Genomic DNA, 15191 nt, shown 5'->3' with positions numbered 1-15191 from the left:
CCTTGCCAGCCCGCTCAGAGATGTGTATAGAGACATATATATACATATATGTATATAGAGACAGCTGCGATATCTTTTTCGTGGACCGCATTGCCCGACAATCGCGCGTACTGCGCCCCATTCATCGTACTTACGCGTATGGGGTAAAGTTAAACCGTGCGTTGCACGCGGTCTCCCACGCGACATAATGGGGACCGATGAAAAATTTACCACGTATCTGGCATATATTTCAGAAATGTGATCTTGGAATTTAACGGTAACGTGAAAAGGATAATTGTTTTCCAGTGTAAGATGCGCAATTCCGCGGAAATATAAGGTCTAGCCAATCTAATTTAATTATTATTCTTCACAAGAGTATCACTTCGCTCGAACGAATATTATTGGATCATTTGATGGATCAGCTAATACGAAACATGATACATAATAGCTTGAATGAATAACGTATAGAAACTTCCGCGGTTTATTATACACGTAATTTAATTCGATAAGTCTATTTGACTCTCGCGCGCGAGTCGACAAAAATAATGACCGAATCGTCAAAGAATAGTTCAACCAATCTCTTTTAATGTACTTTTCACTAGAAATTAATGGATATTTCTCCTTCGGTTGAACTTTCATCCTTCGAGTTTGGAAAGAAGTGCCATTTGCTGCGCTGGAAAGGGAAGGGGCAGGAAAAGAAGTATGAAAGTGTGTAGAAGAGATGCCACTTGAAAGAACTAATCTAATATCACCACCATAATCGTAGAAGAAATTCGCCTGTGGTGAACCGCATCCGCAATGCAGTGATTCCCGCGCAAGATAGAGCATAGAACCACAACTGCAGGTTTTACGCTAATATTAATTGACAAACGCGTTTGGTTATCGAGAAAAACGTTTTCGTTTTTAAAATAAAAGCACAAATTATTATTAAGAATTATATTATAATTAAGTATCAGGAAAGACCGTAGAATGTTAACAAACAATTGAGATCGTAAAACGTCAACACGGTACAAAGCGAATCTTGGTGCTTCCATATAATATTAGTGTGAATCTTACAATTTTCGGTTCATATAACCGAATTTAATAATTATATTTATTTTATCAATTTTCTATATGCAACGTAAATTATTTTGTAAAAATCAATACAGCCTCGGGACGTTTGAAACTGTGGTAATCCCCTCCTCTCATTTGAAATGTCAAATAGGAAAAAAAAAGAATTACTTCAAGATTATTCATCGTTTAAAGGTGTTGACCGTTTAGCGAGCAAAGTGACAGAAACTTCTGCATTGCATTATCATAGTTCACCGCGATAATTTCTTTTCGTCGCGAATATATACAATTCCCAGAATTTCCCAAAATACTTCCGTACTTTATATTGCAAACTAGCCCGGTACATCGTCGTCCTGTTGGACAAACTTATCCAGTTATCGAGTAACCCATATATCGACTTAGCAAGTTACTCCAACAACCTGACGATATTATGCTCGTCGGTCCAGAAGAGCCCGATCTCTAATTGGACATGCTTTTATACCTAACAGAAACTGCCACATAGCGACGGCAATTAAGTGCACGTTTAATAACCCGCATGTACGACGATCACAGCATTTTGTCAACATACAGGTTTGACACATACACGAGAGTTAAATCATGGTAAATATATATCTCTCCCTCGTGTCAACAGAAAATTCAATCGGCATTCACTAATTTAATCTCCCGTGACAGAACTATAAAATAAAAATTACGTCGTGGGGATATTTTATAGCTTTAAGTAAAATTTACGCGCCGCATTTTTTTGTGATATTATATAATTCATCTGTTATTTACATATACTGTTATAAAACTGAAGTTCTTTTACAGAGACGTAAATCTAAAAAAATCAGTCTAACATCACTCAATATTAAAAATTAAGGATTTGAAATGGCGATTAAACTCTTAAGAATTACATAATGCGAAATCTTGCTCTGCAATTAATTTTAACATAACTTTAATAAGATTCTGGGCATAATTTTAAACGCGCATTACAGATTAAAAGAAATTAGATAATCGTTAATTTAACACGCATTTAAAATTACTCCTGAAGACTTCTGAAAGTTATGTTGCGATTAATTGAAGAGCAAGATTTTTCGTTATGTGATATATTCCTCTAGGACTTTTATCGCCACTTAAAGCTTTTAATTTTTAATGTTGATCAACCTTGACATGCCTTGACATTAAAACGATGATCGATCGAAGAGCAATAAGCGGCCTTCCACGTAAGTTTCATCGAGGATAAGCCGGGTTTAATCTCGCCGTAGAATCCACGTTCGCGGAAGGACACTCGGGAATACAACTGAAAATAATTTGCTGAACATTCGCGGATAATAGATCAATGATACTAACGAACGCCCGCGGCAAACTCCAAACGAGCTATTTCGACGGTCGGTGAAAGATATAGATGGCAAGGGAGGGAAGCGCAGAGAGAGAGAGAGAGAAAGAGAGGGAGAGAGAGAGAGAGAGAGAAAATAAAGGACCGAGGACCGAATAGAACGTTCAATTATTCCACGTCGAATCTGTTCGCTGTTTTTGTGCACGGAAACTGTCGTTGCGCCGCAACGTCCGTACGTCGGGGGACATGCAGTCGCGCGAAAATCTACGATAAAAGGGTGGCGCGCGCATTGAAAGCAGTTTTGTCCGTATGTTACACGCGGCCGCTCGACTTCTCCTCGTACGCAATTTGTTTCGGGAGTCGTTGTCGTCAAATATCGTTGCTACTACCAGCGAAAATTCATCGTTTTCGAATACCGCTTCTACGGAAAATAACTGCGCGCCATGCAGTACATCCGCGGCTTTTACCTTTACCGAGAGATTTTGAGATTTATCTGAAAATATTGTTCCACCTTCTAAAAGCTCAATATTGAACATTTTAACAATTGGTCCTTCTTAAATTTTTCTTAAAGCAAAAAAAAAATAATATATATATATGTAATACACACGCACACACACACACACACACACACACACACACACACACACACATGCATATACATCTACATATGTATGATATATACATCTATGCTGTGTTTACGGCATGCAATGCCCTTTCGTCACTTTCGATGATGCTATATCTTGTTATCACAGGTATTTAATACAATTTAATATATAATAATTGGTTAGCTTCATAGATAAGAACCAATTATGTTCAATCGTTTGATGAGCTGCAGGCTAACTGTTATATACCAGCTTGAAGGCACCCACAGTGTGATATTTGAGAGACAAGTGGCTGATTCAAACTGAAAAAATTGATGGAGGAGCCAACGATCAATCTACTTTGTGATGAGTTGAGAATTATCTTTAAATACTTAGATTTTAGGAATCTAGCGAGCGCTGCGATGGTTTGCAAGTAAGTATATCTACGATCCGTTAATGATCCATGCTTTATTTAATTCTGCAGAACACTTATTTAATACAAGCAGAATGCTAATATGGTTATGGTTTTCTATCATCATGTGTATGTGAAAGAATACGAACAAGATTTAATTTACAAGTAATCTCTTGTGGTATTTCATGTATCTTATATCTTTAAAAGTTTATTCATAATAAAACTATTAGTGATAATATTTAACATCGCTGTATGGCAAATAAAAAGTTCATGACATTGTAAACTAAATACAGCATAAATAAACTTGAGTATGAAATTATTTTTTTCAAATTATAGAAGTTGCGAATGAGGAGAAACGGGCAAGAGGTCCTTGTTGCTTCAAACAACCTTATAAATGTTATACAGCACGCGATTTTTTATGCCAAGAATATAAAAATTAAACCATCAGTAAGTTTATTACATTTCTAAAGCGCTTTTGAATTGAATCGAGCAAGCGATCATTTATTCAGCGTGATCATTGTTTGAAACAAGCAGAAAACAAATGCAAATAATCCACGATACTGAGTTGTTTTATAACATTTGTAAAGTTATCGTTTATTTCCAGTTTGAACACTGATTTCAACATCGCGTGTGCTATGCAAGCACAAAGTCGCACACTACACGGGGTCTATGCACTCGGTATAAAACTGCAACCTTTCTGAATGTAATTGTAATCCCCTGCTTGTACTTTCGCGCTTGTGATACAACATGCGAGATAAACCAGGAGAAACCAGGCCAAACGAAAGGGTATACTATCGTGATACCGCCAGGATTTAAAAAGCAGTCTCCATTCTGCGTCATCGGTGATTTAATTTCTGCGATTCCGTGATTCGTAGCTTTAACGTGAGATCTGCACAACTCGTGATCGAATTCCCCTTGCTCATAAAGATATTAAATCAGACATAAATAAGACATTACCGAGTCTAGTATCGAAGTCAACTTTCATTTTTGTTATATTGCAATATTCTATTTATTTGCAACAATGGTTTGCGCCAAAGATACTACGACTATAGAGAGATATGGGGAGATATGGCTACTGGATATTCAGACGGCAATGGGCAGCCCCATGTAGCAGTGTTAAAGGTCCAAGGCGAAAGGAGAGGCGTATTGGATAATTCGGAAATAGCCTACTTAATCTATACTCGGTATCCAACTACAATTTCCAATGCGCATATTATTTAGCAACATGCTATCGCGCTGCAATATTCTTCCGTTATTCATTCAATTTAGCTTCTTGCAGTATTTTTAAGATCTAAACCGAAAGAGAGCATACGGATGACTTTAAATGACACCACGAATTTCGCCGGCTTCAATTTCAAGCCTTTGCGAAAAATGAAGTTCATAAAGCACGAATGGAAGTCGAGCGCCATGAGTACCGGGCTTCTGAACATGAAAAAAGGCGCGGCCGTTTGTTTTTCCAATTTGTTTTGCGAAGCGTTTTGTTTAGGTCTCGGTTTATTGTGGCGAGACACACTCGTGGATAATTAACTTGCACTTTTTCGAGCAACTTTTCTCACGGTGACTACAACGTCATCCTAATTATGGTTTGGGAACCCGTGGAAGCACATTTTACTTGAGACCGATATATAACACCGCAAAAGTCGGTATAACACCGCAAAAGTCGGGATTGGTGCTGCCAGTTTTATAGATTTCTCAGTGAAAGAATCTGGACTAAAAACGAAAGACGTTAATTTTATCGGTATACACATGCTTGTATGACACAATGACGGTAAAATTAAATTCAATTTCGTTGAGTAGCATCACGTTATTGAGTATCATCACGCAACATATTATTTTTTTATCCATTTTTCAATGATCCAATGTTCGAATGAAATTAAAAATATAATGAATAGGTATCTTTGTATCTTCATTTTCATCGAAAAACTATTTTGTAATCCTATGTAAAAGTTTTACTCCATTAACCATTGCGCGTATCTTTAATTAATTAGTCACAGAATAAATAATCTTTTCTATACTTATAGTCACCTATTCTCCCATAAGTTACACGCATTTTTAATGAATGTAATTTCATTTAAATTAGACAATCGCAACAAGCTTGTTCCATGCAACAAGCTTCTTTGTAGTAATGATAGCGGCGAAAATATATTTACATTAAATACATTCTTCAAAGAGGCCACGCCGGACTTTGTGATTTTTCCGGTTTTCGTCGCCTCGTGCGCGACAAAAAAAAGACAGCGAGCGATATTAAATTTGCGTCGCGCGCGTCCTGCACACGTGCCAAGAAATGGCGCGACCGAAGGTTAATTGGATCTTCCCCGGTCGGGGCTTGAACGAAATGTCGGACGGGCACGCATTCCTAAGGAGGATATTGGCTAATGCATACATCTCCGCGACGCGCGTATCTCTTCTCGCTCGTAATATTATGCGATAACTCACCCGACCGCTTCTTTGTAGACGACGCTGAAGAGCACTATTCCCACGCCGGTACCGGCCTGCACCACCATCTCGACGAACTCCCGTCGTTTTCTGAAGTAATTGCCCAACACCAGACTGGCGGTTTCCCTCACGAGGCCAGCACCCGTGCCCAGCACCAGGCCGTAGCTGTGTTACATTTTGTAAAGGTAAATCGTATGACTTTGCACCCCGAGTGCCGCGCGAAAGGCATAAGCCGCGGCGATATATTTTAGCGGAAAGCGAAGAGCCGCACAAACGAGTCGCTGACGTTTTAAAGAAACTTGAACAGCTCGGAATATATCGAGCCACAAATATTCATTTCTCACCATTTTTTTTTTCTCATGCCTTTCCCAACTGAAAAGGCATGGGGCGCTATTACGCGTTTCAGCTTTAAAAGCCATTCAAAAGCAGAATTAAACGTGTAACTATTACCATAGAAATATGCAGCTCTGCGCATTGCTGTACGTATAACGGCACACAGAATGCATTTCAGAATTCATATTAACATCAACTAAAATTTCGCGTAGATGTCGTCTTTTGCAAAGTGCGGTATTCCTCTTTTCAATTTAAATAATATAGCATACGATAGCATACGCGTCTAAAAAGGGATTAAAGCATATAATAAACGTCTGTATAAATAATTGCTTATTTTCGCTGTGAAAAACAACTTCGATAATTCACTCAGCATGCATGCTATTAATATTTCATCCGTCGTATAAAAGTTAACAAAATACCCCTCCGTCTACCCTTCGATTATTTTTATCCGTCGCGATAATTCTCTCGCGGTCAAACGTCACTTGCATAGAAGTTGACAAAAAAAAATCAGCCCTCCCCCGTCTCCTCTCCCCACGCGCCGTCTACCACCCATTATTTTTAACGCAAAAACGTCCGCTGCGCGATAACTCTTCCCAGTCAGACGGTCGATAGCTGTGGCATTTGCGCTGTTACGCACCTAAGGAGCACTTGATGCATCTGGACGGCGAACGAGGTGAAGAACGACGCCAGAGCCAGCACGAGGCCACCGATCACCGCCGTAAGCCTCGTATTGCCACGGCGACACGCGCCGACGACCAGCGGCGCTGAACCACGGGAGATCGCGGCGCTCAACGCCCCCGCCCACACTGAAACATTTACCGGATAGTCACTTCGAGGGGGTGGACTATTAATTGGAGCGTGACTGCGGAATATCAAAAGCAAAAGGAGCGCGATTCTGGGTTCTAAACGCGCGTCCTAAACGCGCGGGCGGTCCTAATTACATCGTCGGCCGTTTTTTTTTTTTTCGAAGGAGGGACGGTTTTACATTTGGTTGATTTCTTCCTTCCTCGTTCTGACCTGGACCGAGAGCTCGTTTGCTGATTGATTTCGCGTTTGTGCGCGCTAACGAGGAAACGCTCGCAAACCGGAACACGGTTGCCACTCCTTGCCCGCGTGGACCCAGGCGTTCGCGCGAACGGGTGAAAATAATTTTTCACGTGTTTTTCACATCCTCTGCGTCCAATACACCCTCGCGTTCGCGCGACTCGCCGGAACCGCGCTTTCCGAACGCTCGGATCCGAGCTCTCGATGCGGGGAAAACCTCCGAAGACACGAACACTCGCGCGCGCGTAAATGTTGTTTCGACATTTTTTATTTTCCACCGCGTGTCCGAGGCCACGAAACGCTTTTTCAGAAAAATTCATTGGTCTCTGGTATTTTTTCGCGGCGATTAAAATTTCGGCCCCAAAAACTCTTCTCGTACGGCTGTCACATGTAATTTTTAGTAGAAAAAATTTTCTGAAAACGTTATTTCACGATGTACTTCTTAATAATTATATCATTACGCATTCTCTCAAACATTTTTTGTGTTATACCATTAATATGAAGTCTTATCTTTCCTTAATATTATAGATTATTATTATTTCCTGTTACTATTTCATTATTATTTCCTATTCATTATTATTTTATCTTCTTTTTTTTATTAATTATATTATATAAAAGGTTTAGATTTACTGATGCTTCATCTCTCGAGGTGCTCTTTTCTATTACATTTGTCTTAATAATTTATGTCTTACACTTTAATAAAGTTATTAGTGTTATTATATTTTTCCACATTCTATTTACTTCATTATTTAAATTCAGGTATTTATTAACTCGCTATCTCGCTATCGCGTCGCGCATCAAAGTAACACACACACACACACACACACATACATGGCACAAGAAAAACATTCTTCTCTTGCTTTCCAGAGTACCGTGTTTTCGACAAAGTCATCGGATTTATCGCACGACTCTTCGTAATTGCTCCCATTGGCGTCGAATTTCGCAATTACCGGACGAAATCTTCGTAACGTCAACTAAGCTAGTTTTCTGCGACGAGCGCTTAAATCGTTAATCACTGTTTACGACGATGCGATAATACCGTGCTCTCGAATTCCTCGAATGTTTCCAGGAAAGAACACAAACGGGGATTTTCCATTGAAGGAATTTATAAATTTACAATTAAACGGAATAAGATCCTCGGATCTCGTACGTAACAGCGCATTTGCGGCAGGAAGAGACGATCACGAGACGTTGTCGGGGTGTTGAGAGAAGGCAATTCGCGGGGACACTACGATCGTAATCCGCGCGGACGCGCGCAAAGATTTATGCAAAACTTTACGCCCTGTCGCGGCTGTGCGGATAAAAATTCTGATGTCTGTGAGAACGAGATATGGCGTTGCGCGCGCGTTGCAGACGCGAAGACGTTCGCGTCGCCGCGCGGCACGGAATACGAAAAATCGTCGGGCGATTTGATGCGGCATGCATCGCGTCGCGGCGCGCTGCTATGTAGCTGCATCTCTCTGTAATGCTAAAATTGGATGGGGCTACGTCAATCGTATCGACGTATACGTCTCCTGTAATCTCGTAAAAGCATCGCTTTTTACCCTTTTACGTGGGGTAGTGGCGCGGGAGAACACACTACGCCTCTTCCCTTTTTATAAATACGCCCGTGCCAACTCCTCATCGCGGACGCGCGGCGAACGGCGCGGCTCGTAGACGTCTCGCATAATCGTGTCTCGTTCTCAAACTCGGCAGATATGAATAATCGAAACTGAAACGTATTTACACGATGCGGAAGTTAAGCTGCTACCACTTTATTGACTGGCTCGATTCTGTCGATTTATCTATATGTATATGCCTGTCTAGGTGTCCATTTGTCGATCTGTCTAAAACTTCGAGCGTTCGGCAAATGTTTGGAGACAGACGTGAACAATTCAAACAAGGTTTCAGAAAAAAAAACATAAGAAAGAGAAAAAATATAATCAAGCGAAGACTAAGTGGAAATTTATATTAAAAAAGGTGTTGCGTCGCGGTGGAAGCGAAAGCGGACGGTTGGATCGACAGATTGAGAGACGATTAAGCGAATAGACTTTATTTCGACAATTACAAAAAAAACAACAAAAAAGGAGAATCACAATGATTATTATCGTAATCGCAAGTTCGCGGCGAACGAACGGCAAGGTGTCGGCGCGACGGAGCAACGCGAGCGACCGAAACCGAGAAAAACGAGAGCCTTTCTGAAAAAAAACTGACGAGCCTCCGGACGGGAGCTCTGTTATTTATACTCGAGGCATGTTGTTATCGAATATTTTTTAAATCGTGACAATGCCAAAAAACAAGCGCGCCGGATTGCACACCGTCATTGGGTCGCACGTGATCGTGGGGTGCCGGGCAGTCAGCTGATGTCACGAAACGTCGGTCGCCGATCAGCTGTACTCCCGGAAGTCCTTGCTTCGTCCCGGCTGTTTACGCATTTTTTATGATCGCGTTTTTTAACGCAACGACGACCACTCAGCTGAGCGGTCAAAGCGTGACTCTATCGCGACTTTGATGATTTGGCGGTTTCGCACAAAAGGACTATCAAGTGTAACTACAAATGGAATTTTTCTACATACACCAAAAAGTTTACAACATTTATGAAAATTAAAAATAATTTAGCTCAATGGAATTTTAACACTTAATAATATCACACATTTTTATAATAGAAATATTCACAGTGATTAAATAAGAAATAAATTTATATACTGTTTGTTCGAAAATTTCATTTATTTATTATAGGTAATTGCTATTTAAATTATAATGTAAAATAATTAACAAATTAAAAGCAATTAAATTAAAAGTAATTTAGTAAACATAAAATTGAATCGTGAATGAGCAAAAGGTCAAAATATAATAATTAATTGAAAAATGAGATCCTGTTAGTTACACCCTGCGATATCAGATTCCGGTGAGGGTTCCCGATGTTTTTAATCTAATCCAGCGTTTAAAATTAAATTTCCTTGTTTGTACAATAATCAATCCAATTTCATAAATTATTCGTATAAAACTTGTACAATAATCAATCCGATTTTATAAATTAAACTTCAAACATTATGTTCGTTAATCCACTTTAAAAGCGTACGAACTTTTTGCGGGAGTTTTTCACAGTTGCGAATTATGAATAGAGCAAGTTCTTTGCAATTAGATATGTTCTTCTCCGTGAAATTCTATATACTTGCAAATGAGCGGCCGACTTTGCCAAGGAGGCGTAAACACACCTTCGGGTACAGGAAAGACCTGAGGGAACGACGCCTCGGGATACGTACAAGGCGCGATATTATGTTCAAAACGAATGTAAAAAAAAACATGCATTTCTTCGCTACGTTCAAAAAAAAAGTTAGAAAAATTACCACTTGTCACACGCGAAACGCCTGCGCGTGTAATTATACGTAACGACGTAAACACGTAATGTTACGCTCCGTGACTTTCACACGTTTCTCTCTTCGTGCTCTCGTGAGATTCGCGTGCGCATAAATTTGAGAGTATCAAGACTTCGCATGTCACGTGTTAAATATTAATGAGAGAAGATAGCAAAGAAAAAAAATATATATATATAAATACAGGATGTCACAGTTTCAAAGAATTTTTCTCCATTCCCAATTAAAGATAAACAAATTATATCAATATTTATCGTTAGCATTCCAAAGAGAAATGATTGGTTGAATCGACGTCGAGTCAATTATTATTATTTATTTAGCGGGGATGTCAAGTGAAAATGCCAAAAACAAGAAAAAATAATACATATATATATACATATATATAGAATGTCACAGCTTCAAAGAATTTTCCTCCATTCCCTTTCAAAAGATAGACGAATTATGGCAATTATATACGAAATTATTATTTTCACTAGCATGAACGGATTCATGTCGTAGTTTATTTAATAGCGTCTGTCGATTTATCGGTCTATATTTATCGTACATTTTCGCATTGAATAGAAAAGATTCTAAGAATAAAGTAAAGCATTAGCCCCCTCCTCATATGCACCTCCCCAACACCGCGCGTAATTTATGCATTCTGATGTTTAATCTTTGAGCTGAGCACGTAATCCTGGCATTAAAGATAAAATCGTCGGATCGATAAAGAAAACGGAGCGATCCTGGAAATGAATATGCATTGTCCCGACTTCGTTACGACTTAAAAAGGTCTCTCGAAGAAAACCTGAATATTGGTGCATGGCCTCAACAGGTAGCGACTTCGGCTCGACATTCTTATGCGAATAATTTATGAGTCTGAATGCTTTTAACGCTATTTGCACAAGTGCACGGACCAAGTGGACTGATGAACCCTCGCTTAGAATTTCACGGATTGGATTTCGCGAAGCCCTCTTGTATCCAGATTGGATTTACCCGCAAAACGCCTGCCCTTTTACGTCCCATATGCTATATTATTTCCAAGACAGAGAACGCGAGTAAAACGGGATAAGAGTTCATCAGTGCAATGCAGACATCTGTACAACACAAATTGAATCGAAAGACTATCTATTGCAAGAAATGATCACTTGCGAGAGAAAAGTGTTTTGGTACTTGTGGCTATAATTGCCATGGTAAAAGAATTATGGTTAGCTCCATTTTTTATTAGTTGTTATTGCTTTAATGTTAGTAACAGAATTTTATTTATAGTTATGTCAAACAAATATATAGTTGGCACCGAGAATCACTATATACACTCTAGTTAAATTGTGACAATTGCAACTATTTTTTCTCTCGCAATCAGTCAATTTTTTTTTCTCCGAAAAGTAGAAATAACTATATACGTCAACTCGGACTTTTCCGTAAAATTGTACACCCAGCACATTCCAAACAACTTTGTCTTCTTTATATAGAAAGAGGGTCGTCTTTCGCGAACGTTTCTATTATAAACCGTAAGCATCTGAAAAGGCAATATACATCGGAGAGAGTTTATGTCTCTTATTGCACCGCGATGATGTACGAGAACACGTCATCGAACGGGGCAGGATAATTTTTCAAAGCGGTGCACGAAACTCGCCGATGACACTACGCTTTAAATTCGTTCCTCGACGGATAAAAGAGCCCTTTCACGGCGGTCTTAACGTACAGCGGCAACAAGGAACCCGGATGGACGATAGCGTAAAGCCTTTGTTCACGCTTGCTCGTCCCGATGCTCCTCCGTCATTACGTATTTCTCGTGTAGCGCTCAATGACGTCTCTCCTTGCAAAAGCGCGCACCGGCTACATCCTCTCCTCCGTCGCTTTCATCTCCGAGGAATATTTCAGCAGTAGCGACCGTCGAGCATAAGCCCCGCGATGTATTTTGGCATCGATAAAAGGCCTGGGCTAACGTTACATCGTTTCTCTGCGCCGACCAATTCAAAGGATGCGGCGAATTACCATTTTCCGCAACCGCTTCCGTCCCGCCGTCAGCGGCGATTGTTGCCTTCTCGGTGGACAATTACCGTTATCTGTATGACTAATTGTCGACAGTTGGAGGTAAGAAAAATGCGCGAGGAGCTTTGTACAAGCCGTAATAAAAAAAAAGAATCCCGAAAGCTTTCCTCTTTCGGCAATATAAGCGATGGAAGATGAATCTTAATCGCTTTTCGCACATTAAAAAGTCTAAGAGCTCGCTTATAGTTTGTTAAAGCATTAAAAAAGACAAAGCTTGAAGCAAATAAATGGTAAAACCTTGTCTTATTCTTCGCTTGGTTTTAAAAAGGTTTTAATTTCGCAACAATTTTACTTCAGTACTTTCGTTAAATCAGTAAAAAGAAAAACTTAATATTAGAAGTCAGCAAAAGAGTTGTGAATAAAAGCGGCGAGCAATTAAATGTTTTGAGAAAAGAATCATTCCAAGTTATTAAAAAGAATTCCCGCCAATTAATATCTATATATTGTAAATCTTATTACGTATATTTAAAAAATAAATATATACATTTGAACACACACACACACACACACACACACACCTACCTACCTACTTACCTACCTACATATGTACACATATACACGCACCTACGCTGTGTTTACGGCATGCTTTGCACTTTTGCCACTTTTGCTGTGGTTTTGTAGCGTGTTATGATTTAATATCGATAAGAAATTTAAATCTTGGTATAATGAAGACTCTACTGTATTTTTAATACTTATGTATGGTTAACGTTTTTAAAGAAAATACATATGCCTGCTACGTGTTGCGAGCATATTTTATCACTCGTACATTACTAGATATAGATCCTGTATTTACTAATCTTTTCTGTTGTTAACGAAACATGAAAGCAATAATCGTCCGACATTCACAGAACAAAAACATACAATATAATGAATGTGGTAGCAATAAATCCGAGCACGGAGAACTGTATATTATTCTAGATGTAATATCTACGATCATAAGTGTTTTGTACGAGTCCTAAAATGATGTTACTGATGAAAATAAGGAAACAAGTTATAATTTATAATAATATATTATATGTTCGTATTATATACGTTTTTTTATTCTTTCGTGTTTATTACTTTTTTGAAACGCTTTTAAATAATGCGAATTGAATAGAGCAAGCAATCGTTCATTCAGCGTGATTTGTTTGAAACAAGCAATATCAAAAAACGAATGCAAATAATCCATGATACTTTACAACGCTTGTAAAATTATCGTTCGCTGTCGGTTTCAACGTTGATTTCAACGTCGCACGCGATATGCAAGCACATCAAGATCGCACACTACACGAAGACTACGCTACTCGGTTCGATATAAAACTGCATCCCTTCTGAATGTAATTATAATCTCCCGCTTGACAGCATTTTCGCGCTCGCGATACAATATGCGAAATTAGTAGAAACTAGGCCAAACAAAAGGGGGTACCATCGTCTTATCGTGATACCGCCAAGATTTAAAAAGAGTCTCCATTCTGCAGCATCAGTGATTTAATTACTACGACCGTGCAGGTTCGTAGCTTTAATGCGAGGTCTTCACAACTTTCGATCGAATTTCCCTTGCTCATGTAACGATATAAAATGTCAGTAACATATTACCGAATCGAAACAAATTTTCATTTTTGTGATACTGCAGTATTCTGTTTATTCACAACAATGAGAAACTGGTTTACGACGACTATAGAGAGAATTGGATATTAATTCATGCCTGATGCTGCAAGATAATAGGCAGCACCACAGGTATCACTGTTAAAAGTAAAAAAAAAGGAGAGTATTAGATGATTCGAAAATAGACTACATCTACACTCGATATCCAATTGCAAGTTCCAATGTGCATATTAATTAGCAACATTTTATCGCACTGCAATATTCTTCCGTTACTCACTCGATCTAGCTTTTCGTAAAAATATTTTTAAAATCTAATTCGAAAGAGAGCATACGGATGACTCTAAATGACACCACGAATTTCGCCGGCTTCGACTTCAAGCCTTTGCGAAAAATGAAGTTCATAAAGCACGAATGGAAGTCGAGCGCCATGAGTACCGGGTTTCTGAACATGAAAAAAGACGCGGTCGTTTGTTTTTCCAATTTGTTTTGCGAGTTAGGTCCCGGTTTATTGCGGCGAGGCACACTCGCAAATATTATCATTTTGCGCATCGTTCCATGAAACGGAACACGTCCTATAAGCCTGATCACCGAGCGATTGAACATCATTGGTTAGCTTCACAGATAAGAGCCAATCATGTTCAGTCGTTCAATGAGTAGGCTAAATGCTATGCCAGCTTGAATGCGCCCATAGTGTGATATTTGAGAGACAAGTGACTGGTTCAAACTGAAAAAGATTGATGGAGGAGCCAACGCGACAGGAAGTGCATGCGAAGGAAAAATCTAGCGTGTCCAAAAACGATGATGGTACAGCGCAAATTAGTGAAAATGCATTGGATTCGAGTATCGATCTAAATTATGATGTTTTGAGAATTATCTTTGAATATTTAAATGGCAGGAATCTGGCGAGCGCTGCGATGGTTTGCAAGTACGTATCGATGATGCATTAATGATCCATGCTCGATTTAATTCTGAACACTTATTTAATACAAGGCTATAATTATGATTTTCTCATCATGTGTATGTGAAAGAATATGAGATTTGATTTACAAATAATCTCTTGTGGCATTTCA

General features: G+C 39.1%; 2 protein-coding genes across 2 annotated transcripts in view; one reads left to right on the top strand and one right to left on the bottom strand.

Moving 5' to 3' along the window:
- Positions 1 to 15191, bottom strand: part of LOC105454508 (monocarboxylate transporter 4-like) — a 41143-nt gene that overhangs the window by 6599 nt on the left and 19353 nt on the right. The window contains exons 5-6 of the mRNA XM_011697170.1: positions 6744 to 6912; positions 5774 to 5938 (exon numbers count right to left, since the gene is read on the bottom strand). Coding sequence (XP_011695472.1) covers positions 5774 to 5938; positions 6744 to 6912 — 334 coding nt within the window. The remainder of the gene's footprint in view (positions 1 to 5773; positions 5939 to 6743; positions 6913 to 15191) is intronic.
- Positions 14772 to 15191, top strand: part of LOC105454507 — a 2411-nt gene continuing 1991 nt past the window's right edge. The window contains exon 1 of the mRNA XM_011697169.1: positions 14772 to 15046. Coding sequence (XP_011695471.1) covers positions 14859 to 15046 — 188 coding nt within the window. The 5' untranslated portion in view covers positions 14772 to 14858. The remainder of the gene's footprint in view (positions 15047 to 15191) is intronic.

This window comes from Wasmannia auropunctata, unplaced genomic scaffold, assembly GCF_000956235.1.
Source record: "Wasmannia auropunctata unplaced genomic scaffold, wasmannia.A_1.0 LD335985.1, whole genome shotgun sequence".
Classification (NCBI taxonomy): domain Eukaryota; kingdom Metazoa; phylum Arthropoda; class Insecta; order Hymenoptera; family Formicidae; genus Wasmannia; species Wasmannia auropunctata.
This window is presented reverse-complemented; position numbering and strand designations above follow the sequence as displayed.